The 14694-nt window shown below is 40.4% G+C and overlaps 1 protein-coding gene across 1 annotated transcript in view; it reads right to left on the reverse strand.

Annotated features, from left to right (window-relative positions):
- Nucleotides 1-14694, reverse strand: part of ppm1lb (protein phosphatase, Mg2+/Mn2+ dependent, 1Lb) — a 56899-nt gene that overhangs the window by 8986 nt on the left and 33219 nt on the right. Inside the window, exon 2 of the mRNA XM_022207154.2 lies at nt 12744-12960. Coding sequence (XP_022062846.1) covers nt 12744-12960 — 217 coding nt within the window. The remainder of the gene's footprint in view (nt 1-12743; nt 12961-14694) is intronic.

Below are 14694 nucleotides of genomic sequence, written 5' to 3' on the forward strand. Positions count from 1 at the left end.
ATAATGAAAAACCATCTTTATGTTTGGTTTTTTTGGGTCTTGCACAGTCATGAAAGTCTCTTTGGTGAGTTCAGGGAACTGAGGCACTGGAAATATAAAAGTCAGCAGCTAAAAGTCAGTGTAAAGATGAGCTGTATTGTTATATAACCGTCATATCTCTGATGTCAGAGGCTGTCAAACATGTTTGGTCTTTGTCGAATGTTGAAACAACACTATGTTCCTGCCTTAGGCTGCACATTTCCCAGTGTACGTTTGTCTACTCAACATTAATAAAAATTTAAAATTGCACACTCGTCTTTCTGTGTCTTGTTTTATTTAACTGAATTTGGTTTGAAAAGGCATTTTATGTTTCTGCAGCTACACACTTTTTTGTCATCCATCTAAGCCCTATAGCTTGCACAAGTCCAACCAAAGGCCTGTGATTGTATCATCTGGGCAGCCATACTGTAAAGCAGGCCTCAGAACACAACTTGTTCTGGTCAGATGCACTAGTACCTGTATTAACCTGATCAAGGCACTTTCAGCTACCAGCTATATAAAGACCTGCACACTTTCAATCCTTTATTTTACGCCTCCACATCCTTTATTTATGTGACAGCTGGTTACACCGTCTGTCTGAAAACACCTCATTGAAACCTATTACACAGTGATGTGAGTGAAGTGAACCACAGAGCAACATGCAAAAGAAAAAAAAACAGATTTAGTTTCAATTAAAGTCTGAAAATATAGCTTATAATAACATGCAAAACTGAACAAAAACATTTCATCTAAAAAACTCGGGTTGTAAGATGCGGGTGCAAATGTTTGGTGGCACCACAGCTCTACTGAGAATGTTTCCTACTCCATAAATAAAGCTGACTAGAGGAAGAAATGAACTGCTGTAAGCATGCTTAGCTTGCATAAACATTTAGATATTGTGCTTTTTAACATAATCAGACCCAAGAAACAACAGCCACCAACTACATTTAATGACATCCACTCTGACAGCAATGAGTACACTTCAGGTATGTATACCAAACAATAATATAAACACAGAATGCACATGATCTTATTTTCTGATTTAGAGAAAAAGCTAAAAATCTTATTTATATTGTTATGATACACACGTGGACAAAATTGTTGGTACCCCTCAGTTAAAGAAGGAAAAACCCACAATTCTCACTGAAATCACTTGAAACTCACAAAAGTAACAATAAATAAAAATTTATTGAAAATTAAATAATCAAAAACAGCCATTACTTTTGAATTGTTGATTAACATAATTATTTAAAAAAACAAACTAATGAAACAGGCCTGGACAAAAATGATGGTACCTCTATAAAAGATTGAAAACTATTTGACCAGAGTGACATGATTAACTCAGGTGTGTCATTTAATTGACATCACAGGTGTTTCCAAACTCATAATCAGTCAGTCTGCCTATTTAAAGGGAGACAAGTAGTCACCCTGCTGTTTGGTGAAAAGGTGTGTACCACACTGAACATGGACAACAGAAAGCGAAGGAGAGAATTGTCCCAGGACATCCGGAAAAAAATTATAGACAAACATCTTAAAGGTAAAGGCTATAAGACCATCTCTAAACAGCTTGAAGTTCCTGTGACAACAGTGGCTCATATTATTCAGAAGTTCAAGACCCACGGGACAGTAGCCAACCTCCCTGGACGTGGCCGCAAGAGGAAAATTGATGACAAATTGAAGAGACGGATCGTTGGAATTGTATCCAAAGAGCCCAGAGCAACCTCCAAAGAAATTAAAGGTGAACTCCAAGGCCAAGGTACATCAGTGTCAGATCGCACCATTCGTCGTTGTTTGAGCCAAAGTGGACTTCATGGGAGACGACCAAGGAGGACACCACTGCTGAAAAAAACTCATAAAAAAGCCAGACTGGAATTTGCAAAAATGCATGTTGACAAGCCACAAAGCTTCTGGGAGAATGTCCTTGGACAGATGAGACCAAACTGGAGCTTTTTGGTAAGGCACATCAACTCTATGTTCATAGACTCAAAAACCAAGCATACGAAGAAAAGAACACTGTCCCTACGGTGAAACATGGAGGAGGCTCAGTAATGTTTTGGGGCTGCTTTGCTGCATCTGGCACAGGGTGTCTTGAAAGTGTGCAAGGTACGATGAAATCTGAAGACTATCAAGGCATTCTGGAGAGAAATGTGCTGCCTAGTGTCAGAAAGCTTGGTCTCAGTCGCAGGTCATGGGTCTTCCAACAGGACAACCATCCAAAACACACAGCCAAAAACACCCAAGAATGGCTGAGAGAAAAGCGTTGGACTATTCTAAAGTGGCCTTCTATGAGCCCAGATCTGAATCCCATTGAACATATGTGGAAGGAGCTGAAACATGCCATTTGGAGAAGACACCCATCAAACCTGAGACAACTGGAGCTGTTTGCTCATGAGGAGTGGGCCAAAATACCTGTTGACAGCTGCAGAACGCTCATTGACAAATACACAAATCGTTTAATTGCAGTGATTGCCTCAAAAGGTTGTGCAACAAAATATTAAGTTATGGGTACCATCATTTTTGTCCAGCCCTATTTCATTAGTTTGTTTTTTTAAATAATTATGTTAATCAACAATTCAAAAGTGATGGCTGATTTTGATTATTTAATTTTCAATAAATTTTTATTTATTGTTACTTTTGTGAGTTTCAAGTGATTTCAGTGAGAATTGTGGGTTTTTCCTTCTTTAACTGAGGGGTACCAACAATTTTGTCCACGTGTGTAAGTAAAAAGGTTGAGATTAGCCAAATCAACTGTACTTTAAAAGCCTTTTTTTCAGCTGTTCAACTGTGACAATTTCTCCAGCATTGGATTATTCCACACCTCCTCAGGTATGACTTTAAAGGACAAGGATCATAGCTTAGCCGCACTAGACCCATGCTCTGAAGACGCAAGGGTCTAGGCATGCTTGACAGGGAGGGAGGCGGGCTAAAAGGTTGTCTATCAAATCACTCTGCAGCAATTGGGTAGGTATACAACCAATCAGCACAACGAATAGGCTCCTAGAGCGCCGGAAATCAGAGGATGCGGTAGTTCGGTGAAGCCTTATTTATACAGTCAATGGGTGAAGCTCAAGTATATTACAGACATGTTAACAGAAAGATTATTCAGAGTCGGTGCTAATGGAGCTCAACGACTGTTGTCGTTTTTGTTTTTGACCCTGGCAGAGAATTAAATTTGTTGCCGTGGGTTGTCTAGCGTGGCTAGGCTAGTTGTTTCCGGTTGTTTCTGTCAGAATCGTCGCGCCTCTGTCGTCACTTAGTTATGCCCGCCTTCTGACTCTACACTTCATGGTGATTGGTCCGGCCAGTTTTAGGAGAATCCAGCCTCGAGCCTTATGGAGGGTAACTAGACCCACCCTGGCAGAGAATTAAATTCGTTGCCGTGGGTTGTCTAGCACGGCTAGGCTACAAGGATCAGGTAGTATGACCAGAACACAGACACTCCATTCACCAGTGACTATGAAAGTCCACCTTAAAATGCAACTTTATTAAAGCTAAATTAATGTTTTGTGATGTCTATTCTGTTGTAGAGATGCTGTATGTTGGAATAACAGACCTTATTCCCTTATGTTTCAAAGAATGGATAGAATTTAATTGAATATTAAATGCTGCATTCATACTTTTGTTTGGTATAAAAATATTTTGCATTTTTGCAGTTGCAGGAACACAGACATAAAGTCCAAAGACTGTGTGCTGTTTAATTATGATGAAAGTCATTAGGCACGGTCACGTTTTCACAAAAAGCAGCCAATCTAGCTGCAGGATTATCAAACAGTACGCCAAGTTTAGGGTTACTTTTTGATCTTGTTGCTATAGCTCCTGTCTGGATTTCCAAAGGTAAATCAACAGGATCAACTCAGATCCATCCACTATGATCAAATGAATCGGATAAATTTAGTAATTTACGAATTATTCTGACCTGTCACCACCAAAACGGGATTTTTGAAATCTGACAAGTTGGGAAAAGGGCACAAAGTGAGGAGCTAAATATTTACTATAAACAACCAAATAAAGTCAGAAAATACACCAATCAGCCACAACATTAAAACCATCTATTTAATATTGGCCATCTTAGTGCTGCCAAAATAGCTCTGAATTGTCTGAGCTTGGATATGGAACCTCTGGGAGCGTTGTGTGGTGTCCTTTGGGTCTAGGGGGACTGGGCTTGTGCCAATGTATCCCAAAGATACTCAGTCAGATTAGGATCTGGGGAGTTTGGATTGAGGCATTGACCTCTCGTTGTGTCTTTTCTTAGTATTTTTTGTGGTGCAAAAGGTATGGGTGAGGCTGCTGTTGTCTGGGAGCGCAGTTGCTACTGAAGGGTATGCTTATTCAGCAACAAAGTTTAGGCAAGTCTTATGTGCCAAAGTAAAATCTGAATGAATGCCAAGACCCACAGTTTCCCAGCAGAACATTGCACACTGTAACAATATGATTGCTATTCCCTTCACTTGTCAGTGGTTTCAATCTTTAACGGCTGATCAGAATTTACAAAATGTCAATTCTGTGGAACACAGGTTTGATTCCATCTTATCTATATAACTGATGCTGTAAAACAAGTGTCAATATTTGAAGCCACCACTGTTCAAACGGTGGCCTAAAAGAGGAATCACTGAAGGGTTTACACAAACTGCTGCAAACACACTTGGTTTGAACAAACATTTAGCTAACCAGGAATGGAAAGTTTAGTGCTTTTTAAAGCAAGCAGACAACACCAGAGTTAGAATTATAAAATATGACTCACTGCATCAAAAGAAAAAAGCAGTGATAACATCCTGCTAAATGTAAGAGCAGATGAATGTAAAGGTTAGAAAAGCAAAAACAAAATGGTACAAAAAAAAATAACTACAAAGGTTCACTCAGAAGAGAATAAAAACTGGTGTCTTGAGAACGGTTACATTGTTTCTTGGAGATTCTAACTGGAGAAGCAGTCATAGTGCTGCATAGTGATTCCACTTCGTATCTTGCAATACAATACACTGGTCAACAACAAAAAAATTGTCTGAGGTTTTAAAGCTGTTTTAAGATAATTTTGGGGTGCAGAATTCAAATATAACATTAGTTTTGCTCTATCAGGTCAACTTTTTTAACTATGACCATTTGTTGTTTTTCACCTTTTCTTTATATATATGCGTATGATTGCTTTATTGTTTACGCATCTACAACTTACAATCACTATATTTTTGGTGTATATCTCTATCGTATATTGTTTTGGATGATACCCAGTTTTTGTTTCTTGAAATATCTTCAGTAAATTACTTATTTTTATTCTTTGCACATAGGTGAATACCATGGCTTCTCGCAGAAGAGCTTGCAAAAATCAACCTGATGTATTCTGCTACATCTGTGGTGAATACACATTGGCACCTAACAGGAACTCTGTTACAAGCTTCATAAAGCGTGCCTATAATGCCTATTTTGGTATAAAGCTTGGTGACCAGGATAAAGCCTGGGCCCCACATATGGTGCGCAAAGCATGTACTGAGTATCTGCGTCAAAGGACAAAGGGCAAGAAGAGTTGTCTAAAGTTTGGAGTTCCCATGGTTTGGAGAGAACCAGCAAACCATGTCACTGACTGCTTCTTCTGTGCTGTAGATGTAACTGGGATTAACAGAAAGAACAGGGGCAGCCTTACATATCCTGATCTTCAATCAGCACGTCATCCTGTAGCTCACTGTGATGAAATCCCAGTACCTGTCTTTGGAGAGCTTCCAGATATTAGTGAGGGAGATTCCTCTAGTGACCATGAAGATCAAGAGGATCAGGTGTTTCTTGATGATGATGCTCCACATCCTTTCACACAAATAGAGCTAAATGATCTAGTTCGTGATCTAAGCTTTTGGCTTCCCGACTGAAGGAAAAGAACCTTCTTGCAGACAGTACTCGCATTTTACAGAAACAGACACCAGGAATACCTCTGTTTTTTCTCTGAGGAGAATGATTTGGTGCATTGTTCAAACATTGCGGGTCTCCTGCACAAGCTAGGGGTGCCAAAGTATGACCCCACAGATTGGAGACTGTTCATTGATAGCAGTAAGTGATCCCTCAAATGTCCGTCCATCCGTCCATCCATCCATCCATCCATACACCGCTTTATCCTCATTAGGGTCGCGGGGGGTGCTGGAGTCTATCCCAGCTGACTTGAGCGCAGACAGGGGACAACCTGGACAGGTCACCAGTCTGTCACAGGGCTACATATACAGACAAACAGTCACACTCACACCTACGGACAATTTAGAGTAATCAATTAACCTCAGCATATTTTTGGACTGTGGGAGGAAGCCGGAGTACCCGGAGAAAACCCACGCATGCACAGGGAGAACATGCAAACTCCATGCAGAAAGATCCCAGGCCCACCCCGGGATTCGAACCAGGGATCTTCTCGCTGCAAGGCAAAAGTGCTAACCACTACGCCGCTGTGCAGCCCTCACTCAAATGTGTATTTTGTAATAATAAAGCATTCTTAGATAAGAAGCATTGGCATAACTCAGCCGTTAATTCCACAGAGGTGTATTTGATTTGGGCAAAAAATTAGATTTTCAACCAATCTGTATAGTTTCAAAACCTGACCTGATAGAGTAAAACGGATGTCATTTTCGGATTAAGTGCTACTTAATCCTCCTAAATCAGTTAAAAAACTCTAGACAATTTTTCAAAAAAATTTTTTTGTTACCCAGTGCGCACCAATAACAGAAACACACACATTCCTGCAGATGTGTGATTTCTAAAATGCTTTGCCTTCTGGCAGTTGGCCCTGTTGCTGGTTTGACATTGAAATGATGCTACGTGGGTTTATGCTGCTGTGCGTCTACATGCTCAGTGTATTTTCACCCAACTGTGAAGCAAAGTTCTTCACAATGCAGCAAATAAATACAGTATATAGTATGTTTAATTCCTGCTTTGGAATTTCTCTTTTTGTCAGATATGCTTTGCTATTTAAGATAGCTGAAGGTAAACAAAACATCAGGTTCATAAATCATTTTCTGCACACATTTCTATGAACTTAATCTCATTATGTCCTAATCCTGACCCAAACTGACCTTTAAATTCATAAGACAGAACCCTTTATGCAAGATGACACGGTCAATTGTCAGCCAACGTATCACACGGCTACATAAAGGTTAGCACAATCAGAATACCACACCGCATTAAGGAGACTGTTTCCATAATAGACTCTAAGCTCCTGGGCATTGCATCAAAGTCCCATCTCCCTTATCTTTCTTTCAAGCGCTTACGTTCACTGATAAACAACAGAGGGATGAGCAAACAGGGGGATAAATCTGATACGCTGTTGTCCTGGGGACAGGAAGCTGAATTGAAAGTGTATGTCTCTATTCACTCTCACTCCTCCTTCCCTGCCAGCTCAAGAAAGCAGGGAGGTGTGCACCCTAAACGAGGCGATTGTTGAAACAGATACGGGGACAAGAATGCAAACAATTACCTGATCAGCAGATCCCCTCCTGAGATGCTGACAAGAAAAGCCAGGACCAATACTGCAGCAAATTCAATCCCTGAATGTCTAATGCTTGGACTAGACGACACAGGAGCTTTTACTTTGAAATGAGGCTTGACTGTATTAAGCTGGGTGTCAGCTTTTCTTGCTGTGCTGTCCAAACAAAGGACGGTAAAAACAGAGAGGTATACAAAAACATACGGAGAGGGGAAGGTGCATTTGAAGCTGGGATGCAACAGGTCAGGCAGCTTAAGAACAGAAGAAGGCCGAGGGATCAGGAGAGGAGATTTACTTGGTGGCTGTTTTGAGAGCAACATAGATCAGAAAGCTGATGATTATCTGCAGCTGGGCAGGCAGGATAAGTTTAGAAGAGGATGAAGAGATGGAGAGCTGGTGAGTGTAACAAAAGGTGATGCAGTTGCAGAACATCAACCTTTTCTGAGAGGTAATGCTCAGCTGTCGCCTGCAGATTTTAATTCTCCTCTGATGGTTAAGTTCAGTGTATCATATGACCCATCGTTCTCATGAGGCCTTCTCAAAGGCTCTTTCATACCAGCAACCCGCTCACCAACATACATGCGAGTCACATGTCAGCTGTTTGTGCAGCTTAATATTTAGGCTACACAAAGTTCAGACTTACAAACTCACGGTAAGCTGCCGCATTCTCTCTAACTTTGTCTCATTTCTTGAGGGAAATTCCTTTGTATTACAACTTGGGTTTGAGTTTTCCATAGTTTCGACCATTATTTCTGCTACTCATGATGACAGTGAACTCATAAAAGTAACTGCTGAAATCTGCAAACGTTGAGGCATAATGAGGACTCCCAAAAAATTTTAAAATCATTTGTATCTTTAACTTAATTCCAAGAAGCATTTTATACTGCTGGTTGGTCCGTAAATGGTGAATGAAGTTTAGAATTAATAATTTGAGTAATCATTTTACTTAACATTTTGAAAAAAAATTCTAATAATCAATTTGGTATTAATTTTACCATTAAACTTTTTACTTGGGGTTTGGTTAAAGCCTGCACAATTGCCTAAACACTAGTTTTTCTTGCCCCATTTCACATTTCAACTTTTTTGCAATTAACTTAATAAGTAGAACATTATTAGCATCTGTAGGTAAAGCCAAAACTTTGAAGCTGGCTGTTTAAAACCGACGTTTTCCTTCAGGGACGACAGTGCTGTACAACTCCATCATCAGCTACTCTGTAAACTAAACCCTTTTCACTGCAACTCCATTTCTCCTCTGTTTACTTACCCAACTGAGAGAGTTGGTTTAATCAGGCCAGCGGAAGGAAAGTGAACTTCCCAGAGGAATGCTGAATTCTGAAGGTTGCAGTGCGTCTCCACTGTTAGTCCATGTAATCATCTTATAATCTATATTTCACCTCTCTCCCCTGCATGTTCAATAAGCCAATAATGATTCGGTCTCCAGTGTTAACACATAGACTTGGCCTCCTCTAATTTCTTATGCTGTGAATCTTGCAGAAAGTTGTGTATGTTTATGAATGAAGCCTGTGTTCCTGCATTGCACTGCATGATTCTACTGTGGGACATTTTGTTCTTCTCTTTCTCCTCTCCCCCAAGGTTGTTTTGGTGCATTCAGATCATGCTTTGTCATCACCCTTTGTATCCAGGTTCTCATTCTCCTCACCCTTTGAATGCGCCGCTCTCCGTTTGTCCCTTTCTTGGCTCTCCTTACCCTTTGTCTCATCCCGCATCATTTATTGTTCTCCCTTCATTTTTTTGCCTGTCATATTGGTCTCCCATTCCTCTCTACTGTATAGCTTCTACCAGCAAATGTCTCCCTTCCAGACACACATCTGACCCTTCTCCTACCTCTATCCATCCATCACTCTCTTTCTCTCATTCTCTTGCATTGGCCCTCTCTCTCAACATCCCTACAGAGATAATTACTACAAGCCTTGTGAAGATCAACTTGTATTTAAACAGCTGAATAAGCAGGGCCTTGGGCTGCTGACAGTCACTATTCAACCAACATCAAGAGAAACAGCGCAGTAGAAAATAACAGTGTGCGTGCAGCGTTATAGAGGACATCTTAAAACATTGCTGCAAACAGTCTGGGGCCTTTTCACCATGTCTCTGTTAATGATCAGCACTTGTGGCTTCAATCTGTCTTTATGCCATCTAGTTTGGTCACACAATCAAGCTGACATACTGTATGTACACATTAAGATGACTGCGAATTGATGAACCAATCTAGCATCTGGACAGACAAAGCTAGTGCAGAAAATTGGAATTGGTGTAAAAACATGCATGCATTTCCGCATTGATACACTCCAATATATCATGCATAAAGTTATACTGTATACAGTGTGCAATTTTTTTTTAAAAGAAAGAAAATGTATTTCAATGTGATGTAAAAAACTACTTATGTAAAAATATTCTGCATCCAAAGTGTTAAAAATATATATAGTAAAAATATACTACACTGGAAAAAAAAAACACTAAAATTGAGAGTGAGAGCTACACAGATTAATATTTCTACAAAGGGTGTTTGGCCATGTTTCTTTTCCTCATTTCTTTCCTCTGTCTATTCTTCTTTCTTATATCATTTCCATTTTTTCCTCCTTATTTACAGAACGTGCCACCATAGCGGAAAACTGAGCTTTACAGTGGATTATGGTGTGGTCCTGTCCTGTAAAATTCCCCTTTAGTTGACACATTTATCTTAAATTTAAGTAATTTAACAAAGTTAAAAGGTTTTCAAAGTGGATATATTTTGAGATGAGAAAGGTGTTGTTGCTGGTGGTTGAGGAGCTGAATCTTACTACCAGCTACATATGTAATATATTTAAGGCCATAGCCTTACACCATAACAGTAAACTTATGAATCATTTTCAATGTTGGCTTCTACTTTGTATTTATCATCTATGTTACTCTTATCACACATGTATCTAATTGTGTGTTGTATGTTCCTTGTTCCCCACCCCCTTCTTCTCCTGTCCATGTCCCTTCCACTCTACCTCTTCTGTCCCCATCAACCAGCCAGCCAGCAGAAGATGGTTCCCTCTATATGAGCCGGGTTCTGGTCAAGGTTTCTTCCCCTTTAAAGGGAGTTTTTTCTGGCCACTGTCGTCTTAGGGCTTACTCTGGACATAGGGGTTCTGTAAAGCATCTTGAGACAATTTGAACTGTAGTTGCCGCTATGTAGATCAAATTGAATTGTACTGAATTTAATTTCTATATTTGAAATCGGTGGAGGTGATTTCTGTGTGGAGTTTTGTCTTCTCCCCGTGTTAACGTGGGTTTTCCCCGGGATGCTCCGGTTTCCTCCCACAATACCAAAAAACACAAACCAAATTAGACTAATTGGACACTCTAAATTATCTTAAATTAAAAAAAAGAACAAGAAGAGGAGCAAAGAATTAAATTTAAACAAATCAGATTAAATTCAAATAAACAAAACAAATGACAAAAGACATATTTCTGCATGTGTCTGCCTATATGGGTAAAATGCAAACTAGCTGCACCACATTGTGGCTGCTGGTTGCTGTAAAAACACTGTTGGTTCTAATTTCAACACAACTAAATGTGTAACGGTTATCATAGATGTGTGTATAGTTGTTTGACTCTTTGCAGGAAATTGTTATAGAAGCTACAATCGCAGTCATGACTGCACATCTACTACTGAACATAAAACATTTATGCACAGAATCTATTGACAGAAGTATTAAAGCCTTCTAGTAACCTGTAAGATGCAATTTCAGAAATAATCAGTATGAAAATATGTAGTGTGCAAAATGTAAAAAAAAAAGTAACGTAAAAATATATTGTGCATTAAACATGTGTACAAAATATATATTTATTAGAAAGCAGTGTAAAAATATACTGTGTAATAAATGAACTGTGCAAAAACATACATTATACAATCTAAAAACATATAGTGTATGAGTGTAAATATATCCAGTATGTTAGAAGTGCTTCAAAATATGTACTGTGAAAATATGCAATCTAAAAAAAATGTAGTACAAAAATATACGGTGTATGTGCTGTAGAAATATCTGGTATGCAAAAAGTTCTCAAAATATGCAGTGTAAGGCATCACATTAGGATGACCTGTCTGATATTATGTTGGTCCCCCTTTTGCTGCCAAAACAGCCCTGAACCGTCGAGGCATAGACTCCACTAGACCCCTGAAGGTGTGCTGTGGTATTGGGCACCAAGACGGTAGCAGCAGATCCTTTAAGTCCTAGAAGTTGCGAAGTGAGGCTACCATGGATCGGACCAGCACATCCCATAGATGCTTGATTGGATTGAGATCTGGGGAATTTGGAGGCCAAGAGAACACCTCAAAGTTGTTGTTGTGCTCCTCCAACCATTCCTGAACCATTTTTGCTTTGTGGCACAGCACACTATCCCGCTGAAAGAGGCAACAGCCATCAGGAAATACTGTTTCCTTGAAAGGGTGTATGTGGTCTGCAGCAATGCTTAGGTAGGTGGGACATGTTGAAGAAACATCTACAGGGATGGCAGGACCCAAGATTTCCCAGCAGAACATTGTCCAAAGCATCACTCTGCCTCCACTGAATTCCCTTCTTCCCATAGTGCATCCTGGTGCCATGTGTTCCACAGGTAAGTGACGAACACGCTGCTGACCATCGACGTGGTGTAAAAGAAACCGTGATTCATCAGACCAGGCCACCTTCTTCCATTGCTCCGTGATCTAGCTCTGATGCTTACGTGCCCATTGTTGGTGCTTTCGGCGGTGCACAGGGGTCAGCATGGGACCATAACTGGTCTGCAGCTATGCAGCCCCAGACACAACAACGTGCGATACCAGCATTAACTTCTTCAGCAATGTGAGCGACAGTAGCTCGTCTGCTGGATCGGATCACACAGCCTTCATTCCCCACGTGTATCAGTGAGCCTTGGCCGCCCATGACCCCATCACCGGTTCATTCCTGCTCCTTCCTTGGACCACTTTTGATCGATATTGATCATTTCAGACCGGGAACACCCCACAAGAGCTGCAGTTTTGGAGATGCTCTGACCCAGTCATCTAGCCATCGCAATTTGGCTCTTGTCAAACTCACTCAAATCCGTACACTTGCCCATTTTTCCTGCTTCTAATACATCAGCTTTGACAACAACATGTTCACTTGCTGCTGAATATATCCGACCCACTAACAGGTGCCATGATGCAGAGATAATCAGTGTTAACTTTCCCTGTCAGTAGTCATAATGTCATGCCTTATCGTTGTGTGTAGGTGCTTTTTACCAGTGGTTTTGGTGTTGAACAGATACATACCAGCTTCATTGTAAGTGGCAGAGAGCTTGTCCAGCATTTCTCTGTCCAGCGTCAGTATCTGCTGCTCAAGGATGGACGGATAGGAGAGGCTAACCCTTTCTTTTTTTTCGTCTTTCTCTTTGTCTTTTTCTCTGTCTCGCTCTTTGTCCCGTTCATAGGTCAGCAGCTGCTGGCGCAGAGCCTCTGGCAGGTGGGCCTTAGCAAAGTCAGCAGCAGCCTGATAATGGAGAGCACAGGGAGACAGAAGAAGAATTAGATGGCTGCAGATAGAAATCAGTTTGGTTAAAAAACCCAAGCAGAAGTGTAACACAGCGTATTTGGACACATTAAAGATGTTTGACAGAGTTTCTTTAAACTGACAATCTTCAAGCAGTGACATTAAACGTATGATGTTTGTGTCACCATTTCTGAAAGGATGCAACATCTGAAGTGTGATGAAAAGAGCTGAACCGATCAGTGATTTGAGAGTACGAAATTCCAACCATTGTCCATTCTGCTGCCTCAGTTAAGATGATGTTCTATATTTTCTGTTTTTTAAGGACATTTTAACTGGTATTTTTGCATTTTTTGGACATTATACATTTAAATAAATTATAAAAAAATCTGAGTCAATGAGAACGTAGGCCTTTGAACAAACATTCTGACATTTTAGGCAATAAATTAATTCATATTCTTCAAGTTAGATTTGCACAGTGTTTGCTTAGCTTCAACACGGGAAGCAAGGGGAGAAAGGGTAGCTGGGCTCTTTGTCAAATTAAACAAAAATCTATCAGCCGGCACCTTTAAATCTGACAAATTATCATTTTATAATTTTTGTGTAAATCTTGCAGAACCCAGGATGTAGAAATGACACGTAGTGGTCCGGTGAGGTGATATGTGCTGGGATTACTCCTCATCTGGGCCAATAACTCTGAAATCTAAAATCTTGTCATAGCCTTGAGGTTGCCATGTAGGCAGCTAGCAGCAAGAGAGTGGAAAGGTTTATTTTCTAAAATGTCTTAAAAGCTTTTCATATATTTTTGACACAGAATATTGCAGTATAGCTCCAATCTACTTTTATATAACTGTACACATCCACACAGTGTCTTTGGCAAGAAGCATAAACAGCGGGCTACAGTAGCAATAACCTGCTCGTCCTTTCTGCCTTGCTGTATCAGATAAATCACAGATAAGCAGCGATAAAGAAAGAGAAAGTGCATCGCCAATCAAACAAGCTCCCGCTGTGGGATAGAGCTGAGCTAGAGAAACTGTATCCTCACCTCTGCCTATTCTGCTCTACAGATGACACAAACTAACCCTGTTTTCACACATTCCCAGTGCTGGTTCACAGCAAAATAATGCCGACCTCCCCAGGCTCAGGGCTCGAGGAAGACTCGTCGGCTGAAGGTCATAAAGTACAAATGTCAGATAATGTATTGCTGACATGACACTGATGTGCATCATCCCAGATTCATAAAGCTCATGTTTCATACATGGATTTCACTTGCAGAAAGTCTGACATCTGCGAATAAAGCAAAAGCAAGGGGTTGAAAAACACTAAATACAGAGGCCACAGGGGTGAAAAAGTTTGCAATTTCCTAGCTACTGAATATAAAGATTTGAGGTCATATGACAGAGATCCACATATGAACCCGATGTCTCAAGTGCTTATACACTGTCCCCATTTAGCCTTCCCACTCCTATCTATACCTCCCTCTCTTCCTGACTCTCCATCTATATCTCATTCTGCTCTGGGAAATTGCTTTCAAGGACTCAGATAACCCTGCCTCCTCTGCTTTTTCTCTACGCATGAAAACAATTCATCTAACTCCTCTCTTGTTCCATCTTGTCTGCGTTGTTGAAGCTTTCCTCTGCAAGCTTTGTCAATCTCCTCCCTATCTTCTCCAGTGAAACCCAAACACTCCCACTGTTTTTCAGTTATGGATGTGTATGAGTCCGTCTTTCTGTCTCT

Source organism: Acanthochromis polyacanthus, chromosome 13, assembly GCF_021347895.1.
Source record: "Acanthochromis polyacanthus isolate Apoly-LR-REF ecotype Palm Island chromosome 13, KAUST_Apoly_ChrSc, whole genome shotgun sequence".
Classification (NCBI taxonomy): Eukaryota; Metazoa; Chordata; class Actinopteri; family Pomacentridae; genus Acanthochromis; species Acanthochromis polyacanthus.